Source organism: Poecile atricapillus, chromosome 1 (assembly GCF_030490865.1).
Source record: "Poecile atricapillus isolate bPoeAtr1 chromosome 1, bPoeAtr1.hap1, whole genome shotgun sequence".
Taxonomy (NCBI): domain Eukaryota; kingdom Metazoa; phylum Chordata; class Aves; order Passeriformes; family Paridae; genus Poecile; species Poecile atricapillus.
Genome location: NC_081249.1, coordinates 165,828,235 through 165,853,228, shown reverse-complemented (window position 1 = coordinate 165,853,228; position 24,994 = coordinate 165,828,235). Strand labels below are relative to the sequence as shown.

The 24,994-nt window shown below is 40.7% G+C and overlaps 1 protein-coding gene across 4 annotated transcripts in view; it reads left to right on the top strand.

Annotated features, from left to right (window-relative positions):
- Nucleotides 1-24,994, top strand: part of ITPK1 (inositol-tetrakisphosphate 1-kinase) — a 137,759-nt gene that overhangs the window by 73,291 nt on the left and 39,474 nt on the right. For all 4 annotated transcript variants that reach the window (XM_058842138.1, XM_058842132.1, XM_058842145.1 and 1 more), the window contains exon 5: nucleotides 4,647-4,764. In XM_058842138.1, coding sequence (XP_058698121.1) covers nucleotides 4,647-4,764 — 118 coding nt within the window. The remainder of the gene's footprint in view (nucleotides 1-4,646; nucleotides 4,765-24,994) is intronic.

The following is a 24,994-nucleotide window of genomic DNA, read 5'->3' as shown; positions in this document are numbered from 1 at the left end:
GTTTCTTTTGCTTACTTGTCTTCTTTTGGAATGTTTTTATGGAACTTTGTTTAATATTAAACAAAACATTATATAAGTTTTATTACTTAGTAATAAAAGCAAGTCAATGAATCAGTGAAGCTCTTATCATCTAATGACCTATTATTTGCAGTAGATACTGTATCGACTTTCTGTTAAAATACTAAGGAAAAAAATCAGCTACTTTTTTGGGTAAAATGACAAGCAGCTCTATTCTCATCTATAAACAGGCTTCTCAAGGAAAGTATTTTTTTTTTAAATTGCTGGGTTATATCCAACGGTATTTAATAGGGAACATGAAATATTTGGTCTCTTTCTGATTTCAAGTTTAATTTCTGGCCTTCTGCCAGTAATGGGGCTGGTACAAAGCATGACTTAACACCAGGCCTGGAATACAAACAAAGGAGGATCTGCTAAAATTCCTTTTTTCTTCTTGTTTGCTTTTATTATGTTAAAGATTAGAGAGAGGAAAACATAGATGTTGTCTGGGTCAAGCTGAACTGAAGCCCAAGGACAGAGCCTTTTCAATCTGTTGTTGGAAAGCCTAAATATCTTCCACACTGTTGCCTGGCTGGTTGGAGTGTGCTGATGGATATCAGTCTTCAGTAAGTCCACCAAAGTAGAGAGCAGAGTTGTTTTGCTGGAAGGACGAGACAAGACTTGAAAGTTTGGAGCTGAAAGGTTGTGCTGTACCGAGGAGAATACTGCTGTATTCTCTTGGCTTCAGTGTTTCTCTTTTCCTTCTTCAACTGCTTCATTTTCAAGTTCATGTTTATAGTAGCTCATCTGCTTTCAAAATAATTAGGCAGAAACCCTTCATGTATGCAGATCTATATTTCTGGTAGTGGAGCCACTCTGTGCCATGGGAAGAGTGCTGTTACTTAGGTTACATCAAGAGTTTTCCAGTCTCTTAAGTGATCTTCACAGGCTGCTTACTGGTGCTGCAGTTCGGCCTTCTTGGTAAGAAAGACAACCAAACTACCCCAGTTCCTGCCTTCTAGACAAAGTATGTGGCTTTGAAAACGTAGTATGTTTGTAGTATATGATGTCTAAGTGTACAGCAGTTTCTAGTTAAGAATCAAAGTTTATGAAAGGTTTCACATCAGCTACCATAATTGTTCCTGTGAAACTAACAAAATTGACTTTTCTTATTGTCATTTCCTGTTGTAGAGAGTTGGTGTAAGGTTCAGATTTTAAGTTACTTAAAGTAGTTTTCTCTGCATGGCTATTGGAACTTTCTTTTACACGTGTTGGTGATGTACTGGTGAGAGGTGTGGGAGACTGGGAAGGTGCTGGCAGCCTAAAGGCCCAAGGGGAAGCTGGATGATTTCCTTTGGGGATCCTGGTGGAATTGTATGGTTTTGTTTTTGAATGCAGAATTAACGCTTTGTGATGGAAATCCAAGCAACAAACAGCATGTGAGAAGAGATGAAGAGTTATGAGGACTTGAGTGCGTTTTGATGCTCCTGTCCCCTGCACAGCTTCAGCAGTTAATCTCTAGATGTGTTCAAACAGAAAGGACACATACAAATATATTGACCTTGTTCTGCATTGAGAATCTCTTTGAAAAGGGACTGTTTCTGGATTCAATTAAAAGGAGTGATGTGTGGCCTGTCCCCAGATTAACTCTAGGAGACACTTAAAGTTTGAGGTCTTTTCTTAGATGACACAGATCTTCACTGCTCTGAGTTTTGCCATTCCTGTGCTTTCTGGCTGTCCAAGTTCCTAGGCCTGCAAATGGAGAAGAGTTGGAGAATAGTACCTGACATAGATTTAATGCTGAGAAATTTCCTTGTTTTGTAAAGAAAGCTGATTTGCTGAAAGCTCTAGCCTTTTTGTGTGTTTGAAGGGGCTGTTGCCTTGTACTTAGTGCAGTTCTTGACATTAAAGTAGTTTAGTTAAAGTTCTCCAGACTCTAAATGGCTTTTGGGAAACAGCTCCTACCTCCTTCATTTTCATCAGTTATTTAATGTTTGCCTTACAGAGCTTTTTGGAGGCTCCTTAAGGCAACAAGATGAGAAACCAGTCACTGGAAAGTCAGCTTAGATGCTCATTTCTCTTGACATGTTGTCTGGTGTAGAATGACCTTGAGATCGTGCCTTATTCCTGTTAAACTTCGTTATGCTGTGGCAAGCTTAGTGTTTGGATAGTCTTTAAATACAGTTTAGGGCTTTACCATTAGAAAAAAAAATCTCTGTGAGGTTCCCTTACAGAAAGCATCAAAAAGCCAGGCTCCCTCTGGAAATATTTAGAGTAACATGAGCCAAATTAATAAGTAGAATACATAAATCCTGGGGAAGCAAGTTCTCAATGCTGAGGTGAGCATCAGAAAGATTCAGGAAGGTAGACAAAACGCTAAAAGACAGAAAAATCATTGCCTCCTTGGGGGGCAGTAAAGGTGGTGGAGTCCACAGGCAGGAAGAATGTATGTGTGAGGGGAAGGGCCAGTACATGCAGAGTAGGGGCTGGGCCAGGGTGGAAGTCCAGGGAGCTTGAAGTCAAGGTGGAACCAGAGACCAGTCGAGGTGGACAGGTGGTCACCACAGTGTAAAAGGAAGAGCTCGTACGCATCAGAAGCACTGCAGGAGGCTCACTGTCAGAGCTCTGCTGAGGCCATGTTTCAGAGCTGTGATATGTTCAATCTGGGTGCTGTGCTTGCCTCCTGCCCCATCAGGATACGGGCTGTCTTAAAGAGCTTGTCCTCTCAGTGTGCTGGAGAAGACACACAGTATGGTAACTCCCTGTCTTTTAAATGGAGGAACAGAGGGACTAAAAGAGCTGTCTTGTTACTCTGGAGGTGCTGAGATACTAAAGTAGTAAAGTTTCACTATCAGCAAGTTCAAGCTAACACTCTAATCACTGGATCATGCTAGCTCCACAGGGTCTGTTTTACACATGTATGGGTATGCATAGACATGTGTGGGTGTTTAAGAGGCATTAGCTAATAAGATACTCTAGCTCTAAAAAAAAAAAAAATCTCATCTGTATTTGAAAGCTGATTGCTCTGCTTAAGACTCTGGAAGTACTAGGGGCAGGAGACTCATGAAAACTGTATGTTCTGGGGTTTAGTGACTGGAAATGAACCCAGCTTCTGCTCCACTGAGCTGATGAGGCTTTTTATCCAGGCTGTACTGCAAGGGTGAGACAACAGCTGACACTCTTGATGACCAGCTGTGCGAAAGGCTGTCCCTTACTTTTCCCATGAGGCAGCAAGGTTGACCATATCTTTGGGGAATTCATTATTTGTGTTCTGCAGGGATTACTAAATATGTCAGACACAAGTATTGCCATTGAGGGGTGCCTTGTGCTCTGTGAAGGAAAGCTGCTTGTGTCTTGTGGGTGATGCAATAGGTTCATTAAACCCCAATGCTGGATTCTCGTAACTTCAAATGAATAATCTCCTTTTAGCAGCTATCAGTTCAGACTATGTAGTCACCAGAAAACAGCAATTTCCCAGTGCTGTGGTGGAGAAGTCTGCATCCCCAGTTAGTATCTGGAGCAAAATCACTTTCTGGGAATAGGTTATGCCATTCTTTTCTCTCCAGCAAAGTGCATCTCCTGAGGCCATCTCGTCATACTCTGAGGTATCTTCTGTAGTATGTTTTCTTCTTTGACAAAATCAATTTAAATGAAGTAGAACTTCATGGAAGTCTATTAATTGTAGGAGCTTTTGCATGAATGGATTTAAAAAAGTAAGTGGAAACATTAGGATGGCTTTGGGAAGTTGGGTGAAACACAGAGAGATGCTAAGTTTGGATATATTTATCTGATTTTGAGTAGTATAAGATGGATGTGTGTTTCCCACTGACTTTATAGAGCCAACTGGGGCAATGATGAAGGAATTCAGCTTCTGTTCTAAGAAACAGAAGGAAGTTTTGTTGGGTTTGCAAGGCCAGTACCTGGCAGCTGTGTCTGTGTTCTTGGCCAAGATGCAGTAGTGCAGTCATGACCTCAGTGAATGGGGAATTGAGTTCCCAAGATGAAGATCCATGAGGTCATTAACTTTACTTTGTTCTTGTAGTCACAAAAGGAGAGTATGAACATAGAGAAGTAGCAAGCAATGAAGACACAATGAAACAGCAATCTCTTCAGCTCTGCCAAAAAAAATTTCAGCCTTTATTGTCCAGCCCTTAACACCGTCTTCAGCCCAGCTAGAACACAGCAATAAAAACAACATAAAAGAACACAGATGTATTTCTGAGCCTAGTTCAGATAGTTGTGATGTTCACATGCAGTAATTGAATGCAAGGCTGACCCCAGGATAGCTGTGTGCCATCATTCTTTTCCTAATGGCTTTTCTCAGCCCTGCTCACAGTTCTTACTATGGCACTTTGCCACTGGCTCCCTTGTAAGCTAATGTGGTTGCAGCACAGGTTTTGCTCTGATAGAGACTACAGGAGGATTTGCCATCTAAATCAGTTAGATGTCATGTTTGTGTTTGCTTCAAGTGTCAGTGTTTTGACTGTCTGGGGACTTTCTGCATTGCCAAAGTCCATTTGGCTCTTCTTGAAGAGAAGCTGGACTTGTAACATTATATATTCTCTTCCCCATTATTTTCTCTTCTCATCATTTTTCAACACTCTTCAGCCAATCTAATGCCATTTTTTTTCCTATATATTGTTTTGCAGGAGTACATTGATGCTCATCCAGAAACCATTATCCTAGACCCTCTCCCAGCTATTCGTACGCTTCTGGATCGATCCAAGTCTTACGAGCTAATTCGACAGATAGAGGCATACATGCAAGGTAGGCCGATATCTGTGCTGCCTGGAGGCTTTTATTGTGACTAGAGAAGAAAGCAGCTTCCTTCTGGAGGCTGGATGTAAAGTTTGAAGCAGTGGTTTTGGGCCTCTTGCATTGTCTCTCCGTGGGAGCACAAACACTGAAGCATTCCTGTGTCACAGGATTGCCCTCTGGAATCCTGTGCTCTTCTTTTTCCATATACACAAAGGAGGTTTGTATCTGATTAAAAATACGATGTGGATTTAATGGGGAGCATATTTACCACAGTGAGTACTCTCAGAAATCTTGTGGAAAAACATTGTCTTCTTGTTGTGTGCTGGTAAATTGAAATGACTGTACAAACTCGGCAGCTTGTAGTAAGAATCCTGAGGCCTGAAACTGAGGGAGAAGAAAAAAAATTTGTTTTGGAAAGGACCAAAAGAAATTAAAGTGTAAATAGAGCTAAGGTCTTTGAGAAGTACTGGAAGTCTATTGCACAAGCTAATTGCTAGGGGGAACATAAATGCACATTTGGTGCTGGCTTGTCACCTGACATAAACTGTTGCCCTTAATTGGTATCATTTGAGTTGTATTCCATGTTAGGAGTCATGCCTTTTCAACCTGAATAATTCTATTACCTTCTCATTTTAACCATTTCAACTGTTGGGTTAAGTTAGTCTTTCATTCCCTTTCTACTTCTGCTACTGTCATGTTCTTGAAATATTTATTGGCTTTTGAATTTAAATCTAGAATAGCTCTGAAGTAACTGTTTCATATATTAGATGACTGTAATGGGAAGAAATTACATTTCTGAACTATGTTCTAATGGGATGTTATTGGAAATACCATTGAGATTGTGTTATCACTGTCTCGATGGGCAGGTAAAAAGCTCAATAATTTGTATTTTTATAGCTGTGTATAACTATATATTATATATTATTATTATATTATTAATATATTTTTTATATTTGTGTATAACTTGCTTGGTCCCAGTGGCACCATCCTTATGTAAAAATAAGACTAATAATTCACAGCACTCCCCCTTGTCTTTTGTAATCTCTTAGGGAGAAAATCCTCAATTAGTTTAGAAGGATTTTGTTTTGGAGTGGCTATTGCTGTTCGTGAGTGGGAGAAAGGTGCTGAGGGAATCCTGTGCTCTGAGGGAGTGGTTAGGATTTTGTTCTAACAGCAGAGAGGTTCAGTACAGTTTTGTTTTGTTCCTTTCTTTTCTTAAATTGCTATCAGTACTATTGTTATCCCTATGAGAACAATATGTTTGGGAGAACATCGGTTTTTGCAAAGTAGTTTGTCTTCTGCATATTTCAGCCTCCTTTGGTCAGAATGATGAGAAAAAGAAATAAGTGCTTAAGGAAGAAAAAGAAAAAGAAAATTTGTATTCAGGTAAAACTGACAATTTAAAAAGAAGCTGTTAATAAAGTTGAGGAATGAAGTAAGGAATGGTGTTAGCTGTTGTCACTGGCTGCTGCAGTGTTTGGTGACCATATTTCCTCTGACCCTCTATCCCCCTCCCCCCAGCACTTTCTTCCTCTTATCTTATTTCTGTTGCATAATCAGAAATATCATGACCAAGACCTTGAACTAACTTTGTATTTAGCAGGGGAAATCTCAGGAGAGATGAATAATTGTCTGACTTCTTGTTCTGGCCTAAGTAGATCAGCCTCTGTATTCCAGCGCATGATGATCTGCAGTAAGAGAAAAGTTACACCACTCTAGAGAGTGCTGTGGGTTTTTCTTCCCTTTCTTGTTTTCACCTGCTAAGTTGTTTTCTCTGTTGCAGCTACCATCTCATATCCTAGGGCCATGATCACTTAGAAAACCCAAACAAGAAGTAATACATCTTTGAATAGCATGAACACTTAGGAACCACATCTTTATTGTTCTGGAATTTCATTATGGAAGTAACTACTAAGAAAATAGTATCCTATTCTTTAGCTGTAACTAGACAGCCCTTTTTATCACAGGATACAAAATTAATGTGATGAGTTAAGTTCAGTGCAAGGGATTGTCTCTTCTAAAGGCGTCTTATAAACTCATGAGGATTGAGTTTATATGTAAGGAGAAGCCTTCTGCTATTCAAAGTCATTCAAAAGAAAATTCAGTTTCTATTTACAGATCTGTTTTAGATTTCAGTGATTATTGCCTCCATTTCAATTATGTTTTAAAGTAACTATAAATGAATTATAATATTTATTTATGATCCTCAATTTACGCTTTATTTTAACCCTCTAGACCTTACAACAACTGTATAACTAAAGATTTGCACCAGTTAGGTTAAAGAGAGGGTGACCACATGCTCTGCTGAGGTGCCTGCATTCTGCAGCAATAGGGCCCCATGGTCCAAACAGTTTGATTTTAACTCTATTTTTCAGATGTCCAAAGCACTGTGCTTTTGACAGTGAATTCTCCATGCTTCCTGAAAAAGGGAATCCCTATTTGAAGTGTGTAGACCGGGCACATGGACATTGTTAGGCTTTCTGAAAATCCCTCATCTTGTTCTTTATGCAGTCAAATGTCTGAGTGATAAGTACTTAGATCCAGTCTGCTGAGAATGAGTTACTGAGACACTTTGTGGCTCAGACACTCCTTGTGTCTGCTACCAGTCTGTGGCCACTAAAGAAACTGAGGTGGAGGAGAGCCAGTAACTAAGCCAGAGTTGTACCAGTAGTCTGAGGAACAGCACAGGGTTCAACCAGAGCTTTCTATGTCCTAGTCTGATGCAGTAACCACTCAGTCTATGAAAATAGAAGGTTCACAGACTTGTCCAATCACTGAAGTTGGAAAAGGCCTCTTGAGAATATACAGCCCAACTCCCTGCTCAAAGCAGAATCTCCAAAGCAGGTTCCTCATGTCAATGTCCAGCTGGGTTTTTGCGTTTCTCTGCAGATGGAGACTGCTTAACCTCTCTGAGAAACCTGCTTCAGGATTCACCTTGAACGTGGGTACTAGCAGTGCTGTGATTTGCAGGGATTGTTGCTTTATATATTTCCCTTGGAAGGAAGTAGGACTCTCTTCTAGGAAAAAAAAAAAAAAAAAGTAGCTTTAAGAGATATTTTAACATTGATTTTAATGGATTCTATTTTGGAATCGGTAGTCTGGCTGGTGCTGTGGCTTCCTCTTTTTCCTGGTCTCTGTTATTTTGAGTGCAAGCTCTAAAAGAACTAGCTATTCTGCAACCTGTGCTGCTGAATATTTTTTAAAAAAGCTTTGAAAAAATAAAGGCTGCATTCACAGCTAGTGTCCTATATAGCCGGCAGGTCTATGTTGAAACTAATCACTGAACAGATTTTTTTGGTGTCACAGTTGTTCTCTCAGCAGTTGTATTGCTTTGTTTACTTATCTCTGAAGAACTGTTTCTTATATAAAAATGCTCTTGATCAATTTTGGTGCTATTTGGTGAAAGATTAGGAGAATTTTTTAGTAAAAATTTCATTTTTAACAGGGTAATGTATGGTTGGAACTGTGTCAGCCTTTTTAAAGCTCTAACCTAGTGAAAATAACTAAATTTTCTGATGCTGTGTTGAAAAGTTGGGATCCTTCAGGTTTGAAACTCAAAATCTGACACTTAAAATTATGCTTAAGATGGTAATGGATGATCACTGTGACTGGGCACTAAGCTTTTCATATTACATTTTTGTTTTAAGATTAAAAGCTTTTGAAATTCCCTATGTATCTTACAGGTTATAATCCAAATTGAAGGAACTTAAACAAAAAATGAAGTAAACATGCTACTCAGTCTGCTATTTAGTTAGTGTTCCCATCTGCTGCTCAGCTTCCTCTTCTGTCTCAAGTGACTTACTGGTTTCTCCGATAACGTTTGAACTTGCAGACCCTGAATTTCATTTCTTTAATCACTTGCTGCTGGCTTTTTCTTCCATTGTTTTAGAATTTTGTTATTCTTAAATTTAGCTCCAAATCTAAAATTTGTACAGGCAATAGTCTTTGTGGAGCTCTGCTATAAAAGAGAACTCATGCATGAGCAGAGCTGCAAGTCCTTAATTTCCCTCTTCCTAGTAGTAGTGTTTGAAGTATAGGAGCTATTTCCTCAGGACTGTCTAAACAGTGTATACCCCTTTAACTTTGATATTTTCATCCTGACATGTAATCAAAATAATTGTTTGATTGTTTCCAGTTATATGAGATGCAGTTGCTGTTGTATGTGCTCCTTTTTCGTATTGGGGGATATTACAGAACAGATAATAGTATCCTTCTCTATTCTCTGGATTTCTTTTTATCAGATTCTGTCTTAGAAATACTCCTCTCACAGCTGCATGTATCTTTTGTTACTAGGAGGCAAGCTCAGTATGATGAAGTGGGTGAGGCATTTGATTTGGGGCTTGGGGTTTTCTGCTTGGTGTTGGTTCTGCCTTGCTGTGTGATTTTGGACATGGAGTGTCACCCCTGAGCATCTCTTTCTTCTTCTGACACTCATCCATCTGTCAAGATGCCCTATTGTTTTGGGCAGGAGCTGTTCAGGTATACAAACATGTATTCTGATACAGCAAATCTCTGTGCCAAGCAAGCTGTGTAGGTAGCTGTGTAGCAGAAAGTGTGGACCTGTTGTTGAGTAGAAAACTGCATCTACAATTCAACACCAAAGCAGATAGTCAGGGGCGGGATTTTTGGACATTATGGGGCATGTTCATTGCTGGAGCAGTGCGTACTTAGAGCTTCTCAAAATCAGGCCACCCAGTTAAGTGCATGGAAATAGCTGTATATACATAGCTTTAGGCATTCACCTTTTGAAACTGTGGCCTCTTTTCTCTGTGGCCTACTTTTCAGATCTGTTTTGATCAGGGAGAAGAGTAGTCACACAGGTCAACTTCAGACACCTCTTATTTTTATTTGAAGCTCCTATTAAATTGAAGCCAGATTTTTCTTCTCACTTTAAAGCCTCTTAATCACCTACCTGGTGCTCACTTCTTTATGTAGGGACATATCAGTAAAGCATCTTTAATTAGAGGGCTGATGTCAACTACTGTAAATAACCACACCAGTTTTTGGGTGCAGAAGCCTCCCTTGTTGATTGTATGCTCTCTTTCAAGAACACGTACAGATAGATGTCTTACTACCTCACTCAAAATGTGTGGTGTATGTTCACTCACTGGATTTTGCTTTCTGACTGAAAGTACAGAGCAGTACACCCATGTGGAAGGAAGGAGTTGGAATGGAATTGATATTCTCTATGACCATAAGCAGTTTGTCCAAAGTGACTCAGCTCACAGCACTGTTGCACGTGGCAGTCCTCTATGCTCAGTTGCCAGCACTAGGTAGGTCTCAGCCCTGCTCTGTGAAACTGGAGGCACACTGGGACATTTGCCCCAGGGAAGTGTCACCTGACATCTCTCTCATAAAAGCTCATTCATTTATCGAGGAGGAGGATAGTAAAGAGACATCAGCATGTTGGTGTTATGATAACAAGCCCTGACTTTGAAATTTAAACTAGACAGCTGCGTCCAAAGGACTAATCCTGTCCTGAGAGAGGTGGCAGGAAAAGAAAGTAGGAAGCCCCAAAAGGAAGCTGGAATCTTCTGTCTTGTACCATGTCTTGCTCTTGTTAAAGCAGTTTACAAAAGGATTTTCCAGGGTAAGACTGTTGAAAGTTAGCCATTTCATTATCAACAAATATGAATAGGTTCTCTGTTCCCTTCCTGTCTCTTCTCTCCCCCTTCAGATTTTCCTTACTTTGAGCTGTGATCTCTGTCCCAGCATAGGTAGGAGGGAGCTGAGGGCATATGTGGATATGATGGGCACAGTCTCTGTTCTCCCAGCCAGGAGTGGCAGTCAGCCAGCCACTGCCACTGACCTCCTGAGATCCATCAGCTTGGAGCTGTTCAAGTGACTCTGCAGGCCAACAGGCATAAAGCCCAGAAAATAATACAGAAAACATTTTTATTGTTTTGTCTCACAGTGTGGCAGTCAGAACTCCTTGAACCAACAATCTTCATCTTGGATCCTAGTAGTCTTAATGGCCACTGAGCTTTCAAAATAAGCCTGCCTGTAAAGTTCAGATGTTGTTTTTGGGTGCACTCTTTAACTCTTGTGCTTTTTTGACCAGATATGAGGAATCTGAATCCCACTTTCACTCTCTTTGCTTATCTGAATCTGAAAATAGCCAAGGCTGGACCTTTTATCCATTTATTACATACCAGTGTCGGAAACCTTTGTTTTATATCTACATCTACATGCATGATTTCAAAGCATTTTTCTACTTGAAAAAGCTGAAAAAGTGGAAAGGCTTATTTCTATTTTAAGTGAAAGCTTCTAGAATTTTGTGTTAGGGTCTTGGGTAGATCTGAAAATTGAATCTGCATTTTATGGCGTAAAGATGTGAGCCATGATTGCACTCCATGATCATAGGACATTCCTAAGACATCTCCAGTTCCAGCTTTATGAACAGAACATGGATTAATCCTTGAGGATTATTGTCTCTGTAGAATTAGGAAAAGAGGAGCAAGGATTCTTATCATGATGAAGTCTTCACTGAATAAACTAGATGTTTTAAATTCCAGCATGGTTGTGTTGATGAACACAGGATACCAAATTTTTTAGATAAGTCCAAATTGTTTAATTTTTTCCAGCCAAAGGGAGACAGCAATATCAGACAGGTTTGCCAAGACAGTGAAAAGTCAGCATAATGATAGATCCACTTTATAGTAATCTCTTGGGCATACAAAAAAATAATATGGACATGCATTGTTAACTTGTGCATTGACTCACTACTCAGGAAAGACCTCAGTGTCACACTGGGCAGCTCGCTGGAAACTTCTGCCCCCTCAGCCTCAGTAGTCAAAAGAGAACATGCCAACAGAACCAAACAAAAAGATTACGGTGGCCAAAAATAGCACTGAAGACACTGAACATACAGTTGTATAAATAAAAAACTTTCTTTTTCCCAAAGACTGTTTTCAGTTCTGCTTTCCTGAATTTAAAAATATGCATTAGAAGTGAAAGGAATCCTTAAAAAAGGGGACATTTTCAATGCCAAGAGACAGCCACAAGTGAAGAGTAAAATCAATCTCAGGCTAGTAAAGGTGGAACAAAACCTGAGCAAACAAAACATGAATAAATGGAGAAATGTTCCCCTTTTTTCTATCATGTCAGAGTTAGAGTTCCATTGAATAGCTGTGTGGTTGCCATAAAATATCAACTAAGGATATCACAGGTGGACTAAAAGAGATAGGACACATTCACAACTAGGTTTGAGTGGTTTACAAACCATTGTGGTTGGTGGTATGTAGTACTGGCAGGTGGGTGTTAAAAAGAAACTCCATGATGAGCTGTGAACTCTGTAAGTTGGGATATACTGGGGACAATATATATTCCCTTTTCTTTGATTTGAAACCCACTGCCAAGTTTAAAAGGTGGAGATGACATGGTGTCAGCTTGTGTTCTCATTTGGCTTGATAATTCCAGTGTTCATTTCTCATCTCCAGGGAAGCAAGAATGCCTGAAAGTGCAGTGAGGATTTAAAGCACTTTCTCTACTCCATAGCTTTTAAACCTCATACAAGTAGTAATCCTTTAGTGTTTCTACTGTCCTGTGAATAAAGCCTTGGTATTTAATATAAATAATTATAAGCATTCAGCATATTAAATGGGAACTCAAATAGAGCCAGATGTGTTCAAACTGTTATTCTTTCCGAAATATGGCTGGATGATGTGATTATGACTTTTTTCTTTGATAGCTCTTTCTTCTACTGTATTAAGACCCTGCAGAGCGAGACAAACAAATCTGTTCATGAGAGGACAGAACTGAGTCATTGTGGGACAGGTCCTTGTAATACATTACAGGGAGGGAGCAGAACTGAACGCTCTTGAAGAAGTTTTTCTAGCAGGTTATATTCTACTAGAGGATCAAGGAGGTCACCCTCCAGATCACTCTGGTGCATTGTCTGAGACAGGGTGTTACTTAACACACTGGAACTTTTCAATTTTCAAAACATTTTGTTTCATTTCCTCTCTTGCTCCCTGGCAAAATCATGAGGAACACTGACCAGTTGCAAAATTTATCTCCTGTGTAATTATGAAAATAATTAAACAGATAATGTTTCACAGTCTCACACACCTGCTCACCCTAACAAGCCTACTCCATGATCAGAATAACTGCAGCTTTTTCCTTGCTGCAGTGCACCTGACAGCTTCTGTGGTGCCTGTTGGGGCAAGGAGGGAAGGGAGCACTCAGCTGTTACTGAGCGTGCTAACTTCAGATGTGGCTTTGGGTTTCCTACAAGGGAGTGTTCATATCCCAGGTCCTTCTTAATCAGCTTCAGGATGCCACGTGGGTGTTTGCTCTGTCTCTGAGTGCCAGCAAGCAGGCAGCAGTGAACTCTTTCCTGCAGAGATGCAAAGTGTCAGTCTTGCAGACATGTACCCACCTCCCATCTGCTGATAAATGAATATTCTGAATGAGGTCCTTTTTTTGGCAAGTGACGCGAAACATGCTATGAAGGCGATGGGAGATGTTAACGTTCAGGAAGAGCTTTATCTTTCCTGATCTGTATTTTTTTAATGTTGGAGGGTCCATTGAGATCTTGGTTGTGTGGGACAGTTGAGCTTCACTGAAGCAATTTCTTCACTTAACATGGAGAGTTTATTCTATCACATCACCTTACTTAGGCACTGGTGTGTTGGCAAGAAACCCATGAGGTAAGTAGCAGGGACACTGGGTATGAGCCCCATCACATGCTCAGTTCTGGTTTGCATGTGATAAATTAACCTACATGCAGCATTGTGAGCAAGGCAGTCTCTGACATTTAAATGATCTGTAATCATGGAATGGTTTGGGTTGGAAGGGTCCTTAAAGATCATCTAGTTCCAACCCCTCTGCCATGGGGTGGGCAAGAACATGGGATGCCTGCAGGGGCACCGTCCACTAGACCAAGTTACTCAAAGCCCTGGCCAACCTGACCCTGAACATTTCCAAGGATAGGGCTTCCACCACTTCTCTGTGGAACCTGTTCCTCATCACCCTCACAGTGAAGAATTTCTTCCTAATACTCTAATATCTTATTAATTGTTGAGATTCAGGGGTTTGACAACAGCTCTGCTTATTCTCTTGATCTCTAAAATGCCAGCCATACCTCCCTGCTCCCTCAGAGGATCCTTTTGAGGATTAGTCAGCACTTGGGAGGCCTGTGGACTTGCTGTTTAAACACTGGTAGAAGGGGTAAGTATGGGTAAGATTTTTCCTAGCAAGGCTGTTGTAGTGCTGGGGCAAACTAACAGAGTAGTTATTAATCTCCTGTACTAGAGGCTTTGGGAACAGACTGAATAGATGAACATCTGCAAATGTTGGTGTTAGGTGCATTTCTTCTTCTCCAAATGCAATGGGACTGGGGCAGGTAACCCAGTAGCCTTTCCAGACCAGTACTTCCTGATGTTGATTGTCCTTCAGAATGAAAAACATCAACTACTGACAGTTTGAGCCAGGGATCTTAATGAGGTCATGCTGAATGTTAATAAGCATCTCTCCTGTGCAAGACCTGCACAGAGGAAGACCCACATATGTTTCCCTCTGTGGCATAAGAGTTAAGCAGTCTGAGAAGTCTTGGGCTTCCACTGAGGCAAAGTTTTCATGGGTCAGTGCAGCCAGACCTGGATATAGTTTATATCTGTTACAGATATAGCATATTTTTCCCATAGAAAAACCAGTATCTTTCACCCAGACATAGTCTTGTTACTCTGGCTGTTTGACTTCTGGGCTTCATTCTGCTTTTTAGGGATGCCAAGAGAGGAGTGGGCTGGCTGCACCTGTTCATATGGATGTGCTGCAGCAAGAGCAAGCATTTCCTCCTCAGTGGAGAAATCTGTGGAATGAGTTTGTCACTTGCTTCACAAGGGTGAGGCAGCTGAGCAATGCATTCCTGAATCAGCAGGCTCCTCTTGCCTTGGGCGTTCTTCGGCAACCACACATTAAATCTAAAGCTATAAATTGTATAATTTGCATAAGATATTAGACAGAGAAGCACAATGGGACAGACACTAATTGCAGATTTGGGAAGCCTCACAAGCATTTTCTAGGAGATAAACTGCAGTTACCTCAGTATTGGGCAATTAGTTTTGGTTTCTAAAAGGAGAGAAGTGTATCACCAACTGATTTCTTGTACTGTGTAATTTGCTGATTTCATTGTTGCTCTTGGGGACAGTTTTTTAGTTCCTTTTTAAGACAATATTTTTTTAAAAAGCTTGCTATTTTTGACAAGTAGGCAAGTGCAGTTTGGGAGGGATATTCCCACCAAGAAAGTTCAGTTGAACACTCCTATTTTGCTGCAGGAAAATGAATTCTACCATAAATTCTTTCACAGTTCTATCCTAGGTTGCCATACAGGTTTACCAGACTGCAGATTAAGGGGTTTTGGTTGATTTTTGCTGCCTCTGCAACCCACAGTTTGGTATGATTTTTGGGGGTAAAATTTATGCAGGCATTTTACTGTGTTTAGCATTAATTTCTAATTAGCTGTTAGGTTGCCAGTTAGTTAAGCTTCTAAATCTTAAAATGTGTTCACCAAGATAGCAGAAGTGTTATGGGGAGTATAGAGCTCTGCATTTGCCAGGTTTTGTAGTCACTCTGAGTGTTGTGTCTTCCAACACTGCCTCACAATGTTTGTATGCCTTCTGTTTTTTAAGCTGTTAATGAAATACAGGCAGTTCTTTATATGTGATATTTGCCCTCAAGGTCCTGCATTAGGGGGGAAGTGAATGTCCTAGATGCTAGAGCTGATTGTAATTGCTTTTGGTTTTCAGTATTTTGAAAGAAAATAATGTTAGAAGAGATCTGAAAATGTAATTTTTATTTTCACTGAAGAAATGATCATTTATAAAGAGCCTAAAAGGGGCAGTGGAGAGAATTAGCATTTTTCAGATTTCAGAATTTGGAAAAGAAGAGAAGAAAATTCTCTTTTACCTTTCCTGCCCCTTCCTCTCTCCCACTCTTACTCTACAGCTCACTGCCCTAAAAGTCCCAGGAAGAAAGGTGACTTGTTCTTTTGGACACTTTATTTGAAATGAAAGTAAACAAGTTTTTATTTCACTGGAAAGCATGTTACTTCATTTATTGATAAAAGTGCAACCATTTGCAGGTAGTTTGGCCTGTCCAATTGTTTTGAACTTAACATTAAAGACTAGTATAGCTGTAAATTAGTTGAATATAAAAGTAAAACAAGCTCACTCCAGTGGGGGTCTAGATTTACAGGAGAGTCCCATCTAGGATATTCTTGGGTGGGCTTGTCTTCATTGGGTGTGTTGCTTTTCATTCCTTCCAGTGAATGACAGCTCTGATGTGGATGCTCTTACTCAACTTCCTGCGTGGGAGGAGGGATGAACAGTACCAAAAGAAAGCTGCTTCATAGTCTGTATAACTACATCCATGCAGGTGTTGGAGCAGGGTTACCATTCCAGATGGTAATTACACCTTGGCAGTAACTGCTCCATGGATGCAGCTCTTTGCAAGTGCACACCTGTCCAAGATCATGCCATGTTTTGCCTCTTTGCTCTTGCCTTACTCCTTTAGAGTGATTATTTTCAAAGTCACTGTTGTGAAGTAGGAGGAATTCTTTGAGAAACAGGCTCAAGATGTATAGCATGAGTAACTGCCATCATTTAACTGGTTAGAAAAGCTCTCAAAATTATGTAACCAAATAGCTGAAACTAGTGGAACCTATGCCAAACACAGGCATGTGTTGGTCTCTGGAGGCAGGTATGGGTGGAGGACTTTACACAGTTGGTTTGTGAACGTTTGTCTGCCTGGCATTGGATTCATGCACTAGATGCAGCAGTAGTAGCCATCTAAGGTATTGCTGAAGTGAGGAGGAAAAAAGGAATGTCTGGGAAAGCTTCAATTGGTGGTACATTTGTGCCTGTGAAGCTGTCTCTCTTCCCCAGAACAGGGAGAGAGTGAGACAGACTGGTTGTGCACACCAAACCTGCCTTTTTTTTTATTCTTCCTGCAGATAAATGGTACTTTCTCTGTTAGTGCAGTATCCAGGTTTATCAACAACATAAACAACATAGCCATAATTATCAAGTCCTGGCCTGCCTGTTCTAAGCACTTTATCATTCAGCCCATTCCAGAAACCCAGGGTAAGCCAGTGAAAATATTAGCCAGGTTTTCTCCTTCTCCCCACCTTGTTAGAAGCATGGAAAGGACCCTCACAATTGAGTTCATTAACCCAGCACTTGCAGGCCCACCACTAAACCATGACACTAAGTGCCATGTCTGTTAAGTAACTCAAGGGTTGGTGACTTCACCACTTCCCAGAGCAACCTGTTCTAATGTTTAGCAAGCTTTTCATTGATGAAATTTTTCCTACTATTCAATATAAATCTCCCCTGGAGCAATTTGAGGCCTCTTGAGTGCTTCTTGGCCTGTGAGTTGTTACTTGGGATAAGAGACCAACCCCCACCTGGCTACAGCCTCCTTTCAGGTGGTTGTAGAAAACAATAGATCCCCCTGAACCTCCTTTTGTCCAGGCTAAACAACCCCAGTTCCCTCAGCTGCTCCTCATCAGAGCTGTGCTCCAGACCCTTCCCCAGCTCTGTTGCCCTTCTCTGGACACACTCCAGCCCCTCAGTGTCCTTCTTGTCATGAGGGGCCCAGAACTGAACACAGGATTTGAGGTGTGACCTCACCAGTGCTGGGTACAGGGGGACAATCCCTGCCCTGCTCCTGCTGGCCACACTACTGCTGACACAGGCCAGGATGCCATTGGCCTTCCTGGCCACACCTGGGCACAGGTGGCTCATGTTCAGCTGCTGTCAAATGGCACCCCCAGGTCCTTTTCCATCACACAGCTTCCCAGCCACTCTGTGCACTCTGTCCCCAGCCTGTAGCACTGTGTGGGGCTGTTGTGAGTGATCCAAGTGCAGGACCTGGCCCTTGGCTTTGTTGACCTCATAGGGTTGGTCTTGGCCCTTGGATCCAGCCTGTCCAGATCACCTTCCAGAGCCTTCCTGCCCTTCAGGACATCAGCACTCCCACCAAATACCAACTTGGTACTGGCCATAAATTTGCTAAGAGTACACTCAACTCCCATGTCTAGGTAATCAATAAAAGTACTGGATAGGACTTCATCCAGTACTGATCTCTGGGGGACACCACTAGTGACCAGATGCCAGCTGCATGCAGCACCATTCACCACCAGTCTCAGGGTCAGGCAATCCAGCCAGTTTCTTATCAAACAAAGAATGCACCTTTGCAAAATTATCAGCTCTGTGATTTTCCCCAGCATCCAGGTCTGGCTGACAGACCTATAGTTCCCCAGATCCTCCTTCTGGCCCTTCCTGTGGACTGACAGCCTATTTGCCAGCCTCCATTTGTCTGGGACCTGCCTGGTGAGCCAGGACTGATGATAAATGATTGAAAGTGAATTGGTGAGCTCTTCCACCAGCCCCTGCTGTGCCCTGAGGTGAAGTCCATCCAGCCCCATGGGGCAGTGTGTGTTGTAAGTGGTGCACAGGTTGGTGACCATTTTCCCTTGGATTAAAGAGGCTTTATTCTTCTCCCTGACCCTGTCTTTCAGCTGGCAGGTGGCTCAAGAGCCTGGATACTTAATCAGCTGAGAATCCTTTCTAATTTCAAGTTTAGGTTTACAGGCTTCCCCATGAAGAGAAGTAACATCTTGTAACAACATAAATTTCTGTATGTGTTGGCTGTTTTACAGTTTATTGCAGCCTGAACACGTGCACAAAGAAAACCAGCTAGTATTGAGGCAGAGCTGGGTTCAAAGCATAACAAGCATTTACTGTATGAGAATCACATCTAGAGGTGCACAAACTTCTGTGAAGCTGGCAGTGCTTGTTTTATCTTTCCTACTTTGATACCAGATTTACCACAAGAATTTTATCTTAAGTGAACAAAAGTGTCATAGTTCTCTATCTAATCCTACGGTCAGGGTGGAGTTTTTTCCCTCCTAATTTAGGAATAGAAAGGAATCCTTAAACAAAATTTATCTCCTAAATAAAAATACACCAAATTTTAGGGGCATTATTAACCTTTTAAGTTAGTGAATTGCATTGGTTCGTTAGTGTATGTTTAGGTGCAATGAAAGTCAAAGCCTGCCTGGAGCTGAAGAGTAAAACAAATATATTTCATATTCAATGTCATGCGTATCATGACATGCAGATGGTTTTGATCCATTTACCTTTTGTGCTCTCGTTCAGTCTTTGTTTTTTATATTACTTTGTCCAAAAAAATTTTTTTTAGTAAAAACTTCCATACTTGGTTAGCCTTTATAGGAAAATTAATTCTTACTTTTGTAAAGGTAGACCTATGTGAACTGAATGTTTGTTCAGGCTTACAGAGAAGTTTGAAGTTTTTTTCTTGGAAATCTAAGTGTAAGGAGGCTTCCTCTTCTTTTTTGACTTGCGAGAAACAGCTGATATTTTCAAAACATTTTCTGTTTTGTGCTCTGGTTGTGTAATTTTTTTTTTTTTTTTTTCCATATACTCCATGTACAGCAACTTTTAAAGACTAGAGTGTTGATGTGTGGTTTTAGTGGCTGTAGGGCACATAGTATTAATCTAAGAACAGCACTGTCATTATCTTCATTAAAGCAAGGGTGTTGTGTCAGCCAGAAAGTGCAGAGAGACATTGAAGTTGTTAAATCTTGTTGAAGAACTGCATTGTGCTAGGACTCAGAAGGCTTGATCCTGTTTCAAGACTTAGTGATGGTGCCTGAGTAGGTATTAATCTCTCCATCTCCTTGTTTCTTCATTTCACACCCTTGTCTTTCATCAGTCCTATTTGGTTTGAAACGTCTCTGAGGGGAACACCACCTATTTTTGTGTGTCTTACACAGGGCTCAAAATGCAGGCCTTGCAATGCCTCTGTAATACAAATGATCCTACAACGTGTGGGGAAGATTACGAGGCTTCCATACTGTCCACATAGGCTTTAATTGTAACTGTATACAGAGGAAACCCTTTGAAACTGCATTTAGTGGAAGCTAAATTCTGAGCTATGACCTAGTTTCTTTAAACATTCAGGTTTTGTCATTATTTTGAAGGCTTCAGTATCTGATGCTAAAAATGCACTCTACGGGCCTTCCCACGTGTAGGTAGTTATATAAATCTTGCCATAAATAATACTTGTTCACTTGATCATTATAGAAATGTCTCGACATGCAGTTCATAAGGGATTTGCTCAGAGCAAACCAAAATTAAGTAGAAAAACACAGATTAGAATGAGAGTTCCTAGACCTATTTAGCTCCTACTTTTATAGCATCATTTCAATCATTTCATAGCCTAGTTTGTCATTTTTGCGATATCTAGACGAAGCTGAAGAGGGCTAAGGAGAATCCTATTTAATACTTCAGTCAGCTGTGAAATGTGAAGGGCTGGTACTGCACCTTTAGAGTTGCACATCTTGAAAAGGTGTAAGGTAAATATTATTTTATCATATTTAACTTAACACTGTTATGTGAGTAGAAGCATAGGGTGGAGTGCTGGATTTCACGGCCATTTTGTAGAAATGCTTCAGGCTATAAAACTAAAGCACTGAGTAGTATGAACGTCCTGGTTGTTGATAGTTATTGAAAGAAAGTGTATTTTATAAATAGGAGGGGGAAAAGCATGAGCTGATGGTAAACAAGGCAGCATTCTTCAGGCTGACAAGAAAAGTTCAAGTGGATTTGAGCTTTAAAAAAAAGAGAGAACTTATAGGAGCCTTTCAATACATAAAAGGGGCTTCCAAAAAGGCTAGAGATGGACTTTTCACAAAGGCATATGGTGGTAGGATAAGAGTGTCTTAAAACACTTAAGCTGAGGGAGAGCAGGTTTAGATTAGATAATAGGAAGAAACTTTTTACTGTGAGGTTGGTGAGGTACTGGAATAGGCTCCAGAGAGGTTGTGGACTCCATGACCTTGGAAATGTTCAAGACCAGGGCTCTGAGGATGGGGCTCTGAGTAACCTGGTGTAGTGGAAGGCAACCCTGCCCACAACAAGGGCATTGAAACTGGATGGTCTTTATAGTCCTCTCTAACATAATCCATTCTGTGATTCCACGAAAAAAGATTGGTGCTGAAAGGGGGTTATTTGGACAGGTGGCAGTTACGAAAAGCAGCTCCTAGGATATGACATCTAACTTGCAGGTATTAGTATAGCAAAGCAGAGATCAAAATATTAGTGAAGGGGCAAGCTTGTACTAAGCAAACCAAAGTGAAATCTGAGATGGGAGTGAGTGGTGCAGTTGAGCTCTGAAAGAGTGTTCAGTAGCAAGCATATGTCAGAAATTCTTACTGCGATCTCAGGATTGATTTAATTAGGAAGAAAATGTTTTGACTTAATTCTCAGAAATGAACAATCCCTGCTTGCATGAATCCCAGTTTTGTCTTAGGTTCTTCTGTCAAGTGATGGATTGTTATCAGTGCCCAGCCTACCAGTCTCTCAGCCCAATCCATCACTTTCATGCCTTCTAGTTTATTCCCATACATCCTCCTTCAAGTTGAAAAATAAGATTGTAACATAATTGTATCAGGAACTACTGTGAAATTTGTTTCTGAAAAGAAACAAAATTGCAGTTTGTGAGACCTGTTAGGAACTCTGTAGAACCTAATTCAGACCTCAAAATAAATCTTGAGAGTGAAGAAAATTACAGGGCACAGAACAGCAGGGCAGAATGCTCAGACAGCTCTGCGGGAGACAGACCTGTCTCCCATGAAGAGTGGATGGTTTTTGATGCCCAGCTCCTTCTGTCGGTGGAAAGACCAGCCTCCATGAGCCCCAGGACCCCTGCAGAGCCTTTGTTATGCTAGAGCCCTGGAGTGGGAAGGAACATGGAGATATTTTAAGCAGCAGATGGACTGTAGTGTTCACTTTAAAAGTATGTCTTTTTTTTTTTTTTTCTGGGTCCCAGATCCCATTTCTCTACATGAAGTGAGAACTGTGCTTAGCTCTGCTTTGAGTTTTCCCTGTTCTGGACACAGTAGGGGTAATTTGTTGTTTTGCAAGTGGAAGATGAACGGAATTACTCAGGTCATCCTGGTTTACCTCCAGCAGTTCTCTTCCAGCTGCTTTGATTCTAACTAACATTTGTGGGTCAGATCTGTGAGTTCGCTGCCTTTTGATGTAGAATGATGTTGCAAAAGAATTTCTGAAAGTTTTCTGACCTTTTGTTACTCTCTTTTTCTCTGTCTCCCTTTTTTCATTCTTGCTACACGATCTATGAATGTAAGATTGAGCAGGGATCTTTTCCAGGAGGATACTCATCTGTTTCCCTTGAAAAGCTGACAGGGACCATGAGTGAGAGAAGGTAGATTGAGAAGAAAAGGAAATTGAACCAGTGCAGTGGGGTTGCATTAATAACCATGAGAATAAAGTACTCATACTGTTTTTGAAAAGGATATTGTGAAAGAAGTCAGTAATTAATATTTAGGGAGTTAGGATTGTTTTTTTCATTTTTTTGTGGGGCTATTTAAAACTTAATTTACAAAGTATTAGATCTAACTTAATGCAAGCTAATACAGAGAGAACAGATATTGAAACATGAGAATTTTCCTGCTAGGGTATGACAGGAAGCAGTCAGACTTAGGAGAACAAACAGTGAAAAAGAGATTTTTTTTAAAAAATCTGCTTTCTCTATCCATATCAAATAATATACTAAAAGAGGGATACTAAGGGCAGATAGAGCAGTTTGTGATTATCTTTAGTTCCAGGTGATATCAGTGCTGGAAACAGCTCTTCTCATACTGCATCTCTCTTCTCACCTAGTGAGAAGAAAAACATTTTTAGACAACATCTGCTCTAGTTCAAGGGGTGCAAGCATCAAACAAGGTTATTTGCAAGAGAACCTAAGGCCACTAATTCTAGGTTTTACACATGTACAAGACTAGAGCAAGACTCTAGACTGGAGAGTGATTATTCTTGGGAAAAACACCCAACAAAATGTTCCAATATGTGAAAGCAGTTGCCTTATCCACATGCTAAATCTGGGTGTGGAGCTTGACAGGTACTGTTTGTCTTTTAAGCATCTGGAAATGTGTGCTCATTTTTGCCTTCCCATTTTATTAACTTTTAGTGGTGCCAGGTCCCCCAACAGGGAGGATTTCTGACCTGCTCAGTATTTGCCAGCTTAAAAGCATTGTGAGCATTATACCACAAGCCTTGATGGGCTGATAGTGTTTAATAAAATTTTGGGGGTTAGTTTTAATCTGTGTCTTAACAGGAAGTAGTTGGAGTATACCTGAGTTGAAGTACCTCCCAACCTAACCACAGATTTCTGTGTTCAGGTTGTCTGGGGTAATAAGACTGTTATCAGAGTAAATACACAACACGCGTATGTCCTTCCATACCAGCAGTAGATCTGCACTTACTCTGTAGCACTGTATTATGCCTAGTCTAAAGCCCAGGATTTTTATTTTTAGTAATTCAGACAGGAATGTTTTTCTCACCATTGTAGAATACTTCTGACAAGCAAGAATAATGAAAAGAGGTAATATTTAGGCTTCAGATCCCAGTGTCTCCAAAAGTAGGCAGAACCTAAAGCAGTAGGTTTTTCCCCTTCTTCTCATCTGTTAACATCTCAAAAATTGGTGTCCCATTCTTTTCTCTCTAGAGCCCTTCACTATTCAATTTCCCTCAAGTGAAGTAAAAATCTCAAGTGTTGTATATGACATAAATGGTTCAAGAGATCCAGTGGGACCCATGGCTCCCTATTTCCTATTTTCCTCCATCTTCTGTTTTCTTAGTCTAAATTAATGCCTGTGTCAGTGCTGGGCTTTTGTTGACTGAGGAGAGGTTATGGAAATTTGATATAGGTAGTCATTCAAGTAATACAGAACTCATTTAATGAGAAGAGCCACAGGGATTGAGCATGAAGAAATTTGTACAATGAAACACTTTTCTTATACTTGCTGTCCCCATAACTCACTCTCCTCTTTTCTGCTTCATCAGCTAATCTCCAAAAGTAGTTGTGGGCTTTCAAGTTTGATCAGATTGCAAGAAGCAGTGTCTTGGTAGAAGGGATCAGAGAAAGATTAACACTGCTGGGAACTTGGTGTTTACCTTTCAATGGTGCAGTTTAACTTTCTGCTTTATACTCATTGTTATAAGGGTTAAATAAATGTCATGGCTTTTAAACACAGTCCAGAAGAGTGACACTACTTTGTAGTTTGAAACAAAACATGTCTTTAGGGCTGGCAGCAAATCCAGAGTTGAGATAACATGGTAATTCAAATAATGATAATTTAATGTAGTGATCCTTATCCTGTAGGAAGACTTGCTTGCTCAAAATTAAGTATTACGTATGCTAAAAGTCAGAGTTTGATGTTGGAGAGTAAAAGTTCATGGGCTGGCAGTATGACACCAAATGTAGCTCAAATAAACCAGACCGTATATTTGCGTTTTAATTAACTTAATAGATGTGTCTGTGAAGGGCTGCAGCTAAACTTTGGTAGACTCAGTTGATCAAAGAACAGCTGTTCCTAAAATAGGATTTATTTGTTATTTTTTCTATTACATTTACCATTTGAGACATCCCTAGCTGATGGCTGGATAAGATTAATAATGGGACAAGTCATATGTCACAGGGCATCCTAAGTGTCCTTTGCCAGTACTGACCTTTATGGTACATAATGAAGAGGTCCTTACTGAAGCATTTTTCTTAATGGGAAAATGCCCATCAACCAAACTCTCAACAGCATCCTGTGAACGACTCTCCTGAGAAACTCTGATGTAATTACTAGTTCAAGTGCTCTAACCAAGATTAGGGACATCTGTTTGCTTTGATCTTCAGTCTCACAGTGCCCAGAAGTACCGTGCTCGGTTGGAGCTGGCAAAGGCTAAAGCAGCAGCGATTGCCTCTGCTCACTGTGCAGAGAGTGCTGTTGTTGCTTTGCAGGGAACAGGTTCTTTCTGTGTCACATTTGGATCTAGCCACGGGCATTGCATCCTGCAGGAGAAATGTACTTTTCTTCCAGACTGTACCTTTTCCCAACAATGGAGTAGCCCTCATTGCCAAATACCTGCTGGCTCAGAATCGTAGCAGCCTCTAAATTTACGGCTCCTTTTCAGGAAGGGAGAAGAGGGCTATGGAAGGGTGCCACTCAGATCTGATTCCTTTCACACTGCAGGGGACTAGGGATGCCTGTGTAATCAGCTGAACACATCTCTTCTGGGAACAGGAAGAGTAAATATTGTATGGAGTTTTCTGGATTCAAAACCAGCATCTGAGCATTTTAACTCCTCAAGCTGAGCCCCACACCAGACACATCTACTGCTACAAAGCAAATACAAAAACC